Source organism: Alexandromys fortis, unplaced genomic scaffold, assembly GCF_014885135.2.
Source record: "Alexandromys fortis isolate MF-2015 unplaced genomic scaffold, M_Fortis_MF-2015_v1.1 scaffold_126, whole genome shotgun sequence".
In the NCBI taxonomy this organism is placed as follows: domain Eukaryota; kingdom Metazoa; phylum Chordata; class Mammalia; order Rodentia; family Cricetidae; genus Alexandromys; species Alexandromys fortis.
Genome location: NW_026068018.1, coordinates 1,862,018 through 1,872,514, shown reverse-complemented (window position 1 = coordinate 1,872,514; position 10,497 = coordinate 1,862,018). Strand labels below are relative to the sequence as shown.

At 40.0% G+C, this 10,497-nt stretch overlaps 1 protein-coding gene across 1 annotated transcript in view; it reads right to left on the bottom strand.

Annotated features, from left to right (window-relative positions):
• Positions 1–1,232: 1,232 nt before the first annotated feature.
• Pla2g4a (phospholipase A2 group IVA) overlaps positions 1,233–10,497 on the bottom strand; it is a 141,080-nt gene continuing 131,815 nt past the window's right edge. Inside the window, exon 18 of the mRNA XM_050162916.1 lies at positions 1,233–1,806. Within this exon, the coding sequence (XP_050018873.1) occupies positions 1,675–1,806 (132 nt within the window). The 3' untranslated portion in view covers positions 1,233–1,674. The remainder of the gene's footprint in view (positions 1,807–10,497) is intronic.

The following is a 10,497-nucleotide window of genomic DNA, read 5'->3' as shown; positions in this document are numbered from 1 at the left end:
TACATGTCTTGAGTCCCCAAGGCAGGTGCTATTTCCAGTGTCAATCAATATTATACTCCCAGATCCTGCAGCATGCCAACAGGGTATGCTGGGCACTCATTCATTCATCTTTTGCATAAACTTTTTTTAAAAAAACTATCAACCCTTCATTTTTTTCTTTACTGCATTTTGCCTTTGATCACAAGAAAGAATATGAAAGGAAAGAGAATTATAGAACAAAAAAAAAAAAACAGAGCTCAAAGTTAACTCAGAGAAAACAGAGAGCACAGGAAGTAGGGGAAGACTTTACATTTGGAAGGTGCCTTCTGAAGCACAGCAGTCCAGCAACTCCTGAAACCAGGGGCTTGCAGTAGAGGCTGCCCCAGAACACTGACTAAAGCCAGACACAGCCCTCCCACTGCTCTGGGTCAGCAGTTCTGGCTTGGTAAGGAGTCCTGGATAACATTAACAGAGTAAAGTACTGCATTAGACATTGTCACACATTTTTATACAAATGATTATAAATGAATGCCACTTGCTGAACAAATTATATACACTCCGTTCGAAGAAAAAAATAATTAAAATGTAAATTTCATAGGGCTTCAATAGTTAAGAGCACATACTGCTCATTCGGTTTCCAGCATTCATGGTAAGTGACTCGCAATCACCTGTAACTCTGGCTGCATGCAATTCAGCACCTCTGGCTTCTGTAGACACCTTTATTTAGGATGCCGCCCCCCCACATAATTAAATTAAAAATAAAATCTAAGAATATCTTTTCATATTTATATTGCTCAAAGTCAGTGAATCTGAAAACCTTTCATAGTAAAATATTTCCTTGAGAGAAGAACAAGGGCCAGGGAGATGATTCAGTGGGTGGAGTGTTCATCTCATAAGCGTAACGAGGTGTGTTTTGGGTCCCATGTGAGGCCAGCCTTGGCAGTGGGCATCTTTAACCCCAGCACCCTATGGTAAGATGGCAGGCAGAAATAGGTCAGGCCCTGGTAACTCAAGGGTAGCTGCCTAGCATACATAGCTACAAACAAGAAAGAAACCCTGTCTCGAAAAATGTGGAAAGCAAGGACTAACACTTGAGCTATGCTCTGACCTCCATACATACATCATGGTCTGAGCATATCTGCAATCACACACATAAACATGCACAAACAAATACACACACACACACACACCATATACAGAACACTCACACAGAAAGCTTTTTAAAAGATAACAAAAACTCAGGTCTCTCATGGTAATTTGTACATCAAAGTATTTATTTCATATGTGTTTATATGAATACTTAAATAAAAAATAGTGTTGTATCATGGCATAAACACATCTAGTTTGTGAATAACATTCACACACAATGGGAAACCTTACTTACTGAGCTGATTATTAAATATTTTAAAAGAAAACCACTTTACCTGTACTTTTTATAAAAGTACATGTAAAAGCTAGTTAGTGAGGAATGTTTAAAATACAGTAGATATCCCTATGTTTATGTCAGAAAATTCATACTGACAGAAACTGTTGCTAAGAATTCCATAACCAACATTCTTTTCCTCCTAACGCGCAGCTAAATCGCTGCAACTCTGAGTACTAGCCAGTCCCTAAGGCTCAGCAAGACCATCTCCAATGTGCTCTTGACTCCAATCGTCAGGGAATTTAAAGGGCTTGATCTTTCCAGCACAGAGACTACGCCGAGGGTTTACTTAGAAACTCCTTGTTGAAGAATTTTCTTGCCTCGACATTACTCAGGGAAACAGAGCAACGAGATGGGTTCTGCCTTCTGTATTCAATGCTCTCAACAATGGCATCCTTTATCACCTGCCAATGGAAACAGAAAAGAAATGGTATACACAGCTGTACATTCCAAAAACACTAGTTGAATGAAAACAAAAGGCCGGTTCTCTTTTTTTAGCGTCCCCATTTTGAAATTTATTGAGAAAAATGTGATTCTTTTGGGCATCTATGACAATGCAAGATCTCACTATTACATTCTTGTGAAGAACCCCAGGAGTGCTCTGGGTGAAGAGGAAGACAGTTGCAACAAGGTAAATTCATGTTCCCTCCACCTAGTCTTCCCTAGGAAGTGAGAATATGAAAGGAAACACAAAATTCATAATTTGAATTTATATGTTAAAGAGGGGATAGGAGACCACACAGAAGGCAGATACCCTCTACAGGAGAGAGAAGGCCATCGTTCACCAGGGAATTCTCCATTTCGCTGATTCTGGCCAACAACCAGAGAACAAGTGTCCTCGAACTAACGTAAACCAAACTTTATGATTTTCCTCATGAAAATGAATTGCCGGTTTTCATCCAGAGTTGTCTCATATTTGCCCAAGCTGATGATGATCGGGGACAACATATATCGTTTCTGGTACGAAATGATCCTTATTAGGAATTTTCGGAGAAAATGAAATTTGGATTTGGTTAGAGCAATTAGTGCCCAGTTGGGGAAACACTTTGGAAGTGGGACCGAAGGGTGTTCAAGAGGACTCTATTGCTGTTTTGGAGCCTTCGAAACATCAGGAAACCGCCACTCCTTCAGGAGCTGTCAACAATATTGATGTTTGATGCACTAGAGGCAGAGGCAGCTGGAGCTATTAGATAGCTGGTCCCCTTTTCCTCCACTCCAGGGACTATTACATAAGTTTGAAGCGTTGACCAAATGTTTTCAGCTCTACACTGGGAGTACGAATGCCTGGAAAGCTCAAAAGGCTCAGGACCCATGACCTCTCCTCCCACTCAGAACTCAAGTGGCTAACCTCACCAGAGGCATACACATTCCAATACAGGCTCACTGAGCAAGTATGTTCCAGTGTGTAGAACAGAGAAATAGGAGGGCTAAATTTTGCGCCATGTGGTCAGCTGCCAGCAACTTCTTATCACACCCATTGGCAGGAACCTCTATTTCTTTCAGAGTGGCTAACTAAATAATATGTCATTATGTTACCAAAACAAACAACAACACAAAAAAAATCACAAAAATTTGAGGTTTTTGTATGATTAAAAAAAATACATCAGTCTCTGCTTGTTGCAGCAGACTCAAATATTACTGAGACTGTTAAGCAGGTGTATGTAGAGCTCATTTTCCCATAGTAAGGGAGACATAATAAATTCTGTACTTCAGTCTGTTGAAAAAGACTTGGGTCAAAGGCCTCCTTGGTCCTGTCATGCCTAGGCTCTCTGAAATAGATGAAAACTAACCTAAATTCTTGAGATTATTTCTTCTTTAAAGACGTTACATATTTTTATTTTATGTGTGTATTATGCTTGCATGAAAAGTGTACCATGTGTATGCAGTGCCTGCAGAACCCAGAGAGGGAGTTGACGCCTTGCAAATATTTCTAGACAATGTGAGTTGCCTCGTGGGTGCTGGGAACCAAACCTGGGTCATCTGAAAGAAGAGGAAGCACTCTTAACTACCGAGCCATCTCCCCAGTCCTTGTTTAATGGAATTGTCTTTAGAATAACAGAAACATTATTAATCCTGGGATGCTGGGAATTGGAGACCATCAATATAAAGTACTGTGGACAATGACTGGAACATGGAAAGATCCTGTGACAGATATGTGTTCACAAAGCTGCTTATGAACTCTGTGTGATGAAATGATGCTACTGAATAAAAAAGAAGAAAGGAAGAAAGAAAGAGGAGCTGGAGAGATGGCTCAGAGGTTAAGAGCATTGCCTGCTCTTCCAAAGGTCCTGAGTTCAATTCCCAGCAACCACATGGTGGCTCACAACCATCTGTAATGGGATCTGGCCTGCAGGCATATACATAGACACAATATTGTATATAAAATAAATAAATATTTTTTAAAAAGAAAGAAAGAAAAGGAACATGACTGCTCCTGGGTATGAAGGAATAGAAAGTTTATTTTATATATGTAGACATGTGGGAGAGCATAGCCAGAGGCAGGGATATCTGGGGAAGTCCAGAGTGGACATGACTAGATTGAGCTGGGCCATGTAGGAGACAGAAGAGGGGTGCATCAGCCAAAAGGGCAAAGGTACAAAAAAAAAGTGCAGTAACCAAAATGTCTGAATTAAATAAGAAAGAGACACTGAAGGAAGGTAAACCCAATCCCTGGGCTAAAAAGTTCCGGGTAGGGGGCGGGGTCTGCAGCCATACCCTGTAACAGGTAAGGACTGAGGGATGCTGGAAGAAACTGATAGCCAGTTTTCATATGTTCAATAGGCACCTCAGGTCTGAATGTCAATAGCTGTGAAGCTTATAAGAAACAAGCAGGAGTAAGAAAGAGCTTATTGCCTGGTGTAAAACAGAAAATCAGCCCTGCTACTCAAATGAGCTGCTATATTTCCTTGTTACAGTCTGTCTTTCTAGACTCCCAGCTTGCAATGCTACCCAGTTGGTTTCTGCTCCTTCGGATATGTCCCCTGGGAGCAGAGAAGTGTCAGGGAAACAAAACGCAACAGAAAAGACCCCAGGGACTGCTACACTAGTAATGGCTGCCTGATGCTATTTCTCTGCAGTGAATTTGACATGCGCACACACACACACACACACACACACACACACACACACACACACACACTCCCTAGGAGGAAAAACAACAACTAGGGCAGTAGCTCAGTTGGTAGAGTACTTCCCTAGTGTCTATGGCACCCTATGCCCAACCCCTTACACTATAGGAAAACACAAGAAAAAAAAAAACAGTATTAGTATCACAAATGAGTAAGTTTACCAAAATTTGGCCCTTGCTCATATTCCTAATTTTAAGCCTTTCTTATAAGTGGAAAACCAACATTTATATTTATAACTGAAAACCACGAATCATCTGGGATAAGAATGTGCAAGCTGAACCACTAGGTGTCATGTTAGCACTATGAAACCACTGAACAGGCTTCTCATCCCTCAGAACACAGCCTGATGCTCCCTGGGAACTGGATGCTGTCATGTAAACTAAAACGCAGTATAAAGTCACTTGCTGACTGTAAAGCTTTTAGCATGCCACATGCTATATCTTGGTATATCTAAGATGTATTATATCATATCTGTATCTTTCTGATTTTTATTTTTACCAGGAGTGATCTTACAGGGTTTACATAAGTAACTGCTTCTCTCCTTCCACAGGATTCCAAATCCTTCCTATCAGGTTTATTCCAGCAAAATCCCATGTACACTTATCTTCATCATTACTGCTCACCCCAAGTACGATCCATGCTATCTTTCACTGCACCATTCAAGAGATCCCCTTTATTCTAAAGCAATATGGGTAGATAAATGAGAAAAAAATTAAACTTTGAAAATGAGGTCTTCCTCCTTCCCATAAAAATGAACAATTCTGGAGGTGTATAACTGAACTATTTGTAGACAAATGTGGAATGCTTACAGCATCAAATTAAAACAGTCTCCCAACAAAGAAAATTACGGTGGATTGAAAAGGGTATAAAAGTTACCAGTCTAACAAACAACTGCTGCTTTCATGAAAATTACTCTGAATTTTCTGGCTAATGTTCACTTTCCCATGAAATCTGAAATATCATGAAAACAGGGAGTCTTAGTGTTTGATTCCAGCACTGAGGCCATGGGAGGCATATAACAAGTATTTTTTTAATTAATAAATGCTCAGGAAAAAACAACTGTAGCTAAACACACATGATTGTATACGCATAAGGGGGCAGTGAGCTTTCTCCATGAATAACCATATAAAGCTAAGGATGGACTGTTGTGGAAGAAGGGAGACATGGGAGACACATGGACACTGGTTGGCTTGGGTGGAAAAGAAACTGTTTGTGAAACGTTTAAAAATAAGGTCACTTGGGAAATAGAGAAAAGAGTGGGGAAGATTTACTATAAGCTCAGTCCCGACTCCAAAACTGTTGTGGGATATTTGTGCATTGTGTGAAGATGTTCTGCTGTGATTAGTGTAAGAAAAGTTGAACAGTCAATAGCTAGGCAGGAGAGAATAGGTAGGACTTCCTGGTAGAGAGAGAGAACCTGGGAGGAGTCGAGACACACTATTTTGCCAGCAGACTGAGAGCAAGTTGAATATGCCGTACTAAGAAGAATAACCAAGCCACATGATAGAACATAGATGTTTAAAAATATGGGTCAATTAAGTTATAAGAGTTAGCAAGGGAAAAGGCCTAAGATAAAGCTAAGCTTTCATAATTAATAATAGGTCTCTGGGCCATTATTAGTGGGCTGGTGGTATAAAGGTAGCTTAACAGGAAAGCTCTGCTACACAAAACTGTGACTTCCGGGATTTTGCCTAATTAATCCAGTACTCAATTCCCTTATCTAAAATTAAACCACACACACACACACACACACACACACACACACACACACACATCCATCACGCTTCTTAGGCTAATCTTGTATTGAGTATTTAGGAGGAAATATTTGATTAATTCTAAGCACTCAAAATCTCCTTGTTTTGGTTGTCCTTTTGTTTGGGGGCTTGTTTTGTTTTGATTGGTGTTTTTTTGTTTTGTGTTTCTGAAACAGAGTCTCCCTATGGAGCCCAAGCTGCAAACTCGGGGTCCTCTTGCCTTTAACTTCCTGAGTGATGAGATTGCAAGCTTGGACGCCATATTCTTTTGCTATTACATATCCCTGTGACCCTGAAACAGTGCCTGGCACCGCTGATAATAAAGACACATTCAGCTAATGTACACACGGATGGAAGGTGATTTTGGGGCTGTGTGGATTCACACACCTTCAAATGACAGCCTCAAAAACAGCCCTGTCCTATTGTCTCCTGCCTTCTTTTGCTACCCTCCTCAGGGAAGCCATAGAAATGAGCATCCCTCTTCCCAAAGAAGAGTATAGAAGTTATAACTCCTTATTATAGTCTTAAAGGTCTGGAAGCATTGCTACGATTTGCCACCTTTCATTCCTTAGACACACTCATAAAGGAGTTCTCTACCCTTTCTGAGGGCACGTCGTAAGACTCCCCCTGCCCCCACAACATACACTTCAAAACACCCTGCCCATATCCAAAAGGATGGAATGCTACCCAAAGACCAGGAAAATCCAAACAAATAGACTTCTCTAGGATTTTTCTCAGAATTAGACTCTAACCATTTCAAACAATCATATTTCTATACACCTGTCATGCATCACAAAATCTAGATTAAAAAAATGGGTAGTCCATTTAAAATTTGAATCTTTTCTCTGAAGATTCCCATGCTGCATAGAACTATGTTCAAATGAGCCCATTAGGTTTTTTTTTTTTTTTTTTTGGTTGATCTATCTTTTATTTACGGTGCTAGCCAACATTGAGTATGATGGGCTTGTACCTAAGCAAGGTAATCACAATGATGAAATGTCATTAATGTAAGAATTAACTACTAGGAATTCTGACACACACTTCCCCCATTCTGATTATTATCCGATGTTTTACACTGTGATTTAACACTGATGATCATCTTGTCAGGGTCTAGAGACTTCGAGGAGCTAAATCTGAGCACGGCTGTGAGCAATTAGTTGGGGTAGAAAAAAAGCAACTTACGTGGGTGGCACCACCCCATCTACTGTACCCCCACTGCTTTGTGGCTGCCAATGCAATGCAACCAGCTGCTCCATGTTCCTGCAGCCATGACTTCACCACCATGGCTGATGACACCCTTGACTCATGAAATAAACATGTCCTGTTTCTGTCACATACTTTGTCATGTGAGCCAGAGAAGTAACTAATTAAAACACCTTATAAAATTATCTGACCAAAAGTTAAGCTGATTGTTATGCATTCTGGCCTGAATTGAATGGAGTAAATATAAAAGTTATCATAAAATCTGCAACCTTGTCAATGGAATGAGAACGGAAAACAAGGTGAACCAACAGGTACTGCAAAGGAGTCCTCCAAACACACGTTCCCTCATGGTCACAGTAGTGGTTTATGGCTGCACATGCTGCATGGTCAGGCATGCGCTGTGTGCAGGTTTCATGGTCAACAGCTCCATCTCCAAGAGTGACAACTTTTATCCTGACCCTCATCATCTTCAGTCAGTCGATGACTTATAAAAATAAATTTATTAAAAACACACTGCATATTCACTTGAGCCGCCAGGCATTATGATCACTATCCCTAGAGTACAGAAAATAAGCAAGTTGCTGTTTTGTGGAATTTAGAATTTATAACTACAAGCAGAAGAGACTATGAAAACTAATAATAATTCATCATATTAGCTGTTGCAGTTTCCCTAGTGCCTATTATATCCTAAGTCCTTGTTACTGTAACTAAATTTCATCCTAATCCTATTCAATATATCATTGTTTGCCAATAGAAAAGAACAAAATAATCTGCCAATCCAGGGCCATCCAGTTAAGAGACAGCTGAGCAATGACTAGACACTCAATTTGGCCTGAAACCAAAGCCTGTGGAAACCACGTACCACATGTCCACCAGTCCAAGTCACTATACCTTATGTTTCTAATAAGGAAAAAAATGTAAATCCCACAGAATTCCATAACTGTAAAAGCCTTGAGACAACATTCATCGAAAAGGAATTCGGGAGGACTGAGTAAGTACAGAAAACCGATGCTAATGGAAAGGCCAGACTGCTGTCAAAAAGTGAGCCAGAGCAGAGGTAAAAAATATCCTCTAAAGGATCTCCCGGGAAAATGATCAACAGGAGTTCCCAGCTGCTAGATACACAGTGGCCTTTTCAGAACAAAACCAGATCAGAAAACAAATAGAAGAAATATACCTGAAGCCACAGTGGCTCTGGTCACGAGGCTGGAAACCGTCTTAGACTTTAGCAGATGAAAGACTTTGCGTCCTGTGTTATTCAGTTACTGTCACCTGAAAACCACTTCCCAAATGGAACTATTTGGAAAGGATAAGATTGTGAGGCCTTGTGGGAGTGGGCTTTGATATTTCAAAAGCCCATGCCATCCACAGTTAGATTTCTCTCTGCTTTGTGGTTATGTCTCAAGATGCAGCTCTCAGGAACACCTCCAATACTCTGAGTTTTGCCTGCAGCCTTGCTTCTCAGCCATGATGGTCATGGAGACATGCTCTGAAACCGCAAGCCTCAATAAACACTCTGATAAGTTGCCTTGGTCATGGTATCTTATCATAGCAATAACGATGTAACTAAGACATGGCCTATATTGTATTTAAAGATACTATAAAACCTGCATCTTTACCTCGAAATGCCATGCCACATATGTTAGTAAAAGCTATAAAAACTGTTTGTTCACATAAACAGGGTATTTGCACATAGAAACTCACAGTGGCTATGACACCAAACTCAAAATCTATCCAAGCTCAAGACAGACACAAATCCCACTGTAGAGGCATAGAGGTGGTCACAAAGCTCCAACTTCAGCTCAGGAGCTATTGGTAACTGATGGAAGAGTCCATTTTTCTTTAAGAATATGGTCCCTGGTAGATTGAGCACTCTCTAATGGATGGTCACATACCCAAGACAATATAGGTAGCACCAACTAGACTTAATGGCCTAAAGAAAAAATGAGACACAAAGTTCAGTGTGTATGTGAAATTGGGGTGGATCTGAGAGTAGACTGGGGGGACAGCATATGATAAAAATAGAATGTATGAGATCCCCAAATTTCATACATATTATATGCATTATGATAAATAATAGTAGTTTATGAAGAACCAATGCTTATTGGGCTATACTGAAGATGGTGGCTTTGGAATTCAACCTATTTTTGTTCAGGCTTTAACTTTGTCATGTCTGCGTCAAATAAACTACCTTGAGGAACACTTGTAAAAAAATGTAAACAGAACTATACAATTACTTCAGAAGATGTTTTTAGCAGGTCTAATATAAACAGGGACTAAAAATAGCTAGAGAAACGCAGCTGCTTAAAATACATATGTGAGTGTGTTCATTCCTAAGTCGGATAGAGGATATTTATAACCCTTCCAATACTAGTCCTTTGCATTGGGGGATGATTTGTCAAGTTCAGTTGATTTCTATCCCGAAGGAATGTATGTCTATTAGTTTCAAAATAGAAAATTGGAATCTCCTTAGCTCTCTTCTCCTTTAATGTGATTAAACTTTATAAAGTACAACTCTCTTTGGGGGGCTGGAGAAAGGACTGAGAGATTAAGAACACAGCCTGCTTTTCCTAAAGGCCTGAGTTTAGCTCCTATCAGCAATGAAAGGCACCTCACAACTGCCTGTGTCTATGGCTGCATGGAACTCTGACACCTCCAGCCTCTGGGGGCACCTGCACTCACAACCCCACCTCCCACGAACACACATAAAATGAAATCTCGAATAAAATAAAATGCAACTCTATTCTGACCATTTCTATGTGTTCCTTGTGTCACAACACTCATTCTCTTCGAATTTAAACATCACGACAGACGTAAAGCAGCAAGAGGTTTTTAGATATTTATCCCTGTGTAAAATTTAGTCAGCATATGTGAAGGAAATAATGTGTTGCAACTTTTAGTAACTATGCTACATACTGGAAAGTCAAAAAAGAAGGAAGTTTAGAATTAACAGGAACTGAAGTATCTTAGGAAATTTTTCATATGCTCGTAAAAATGTATTGATTTAAAA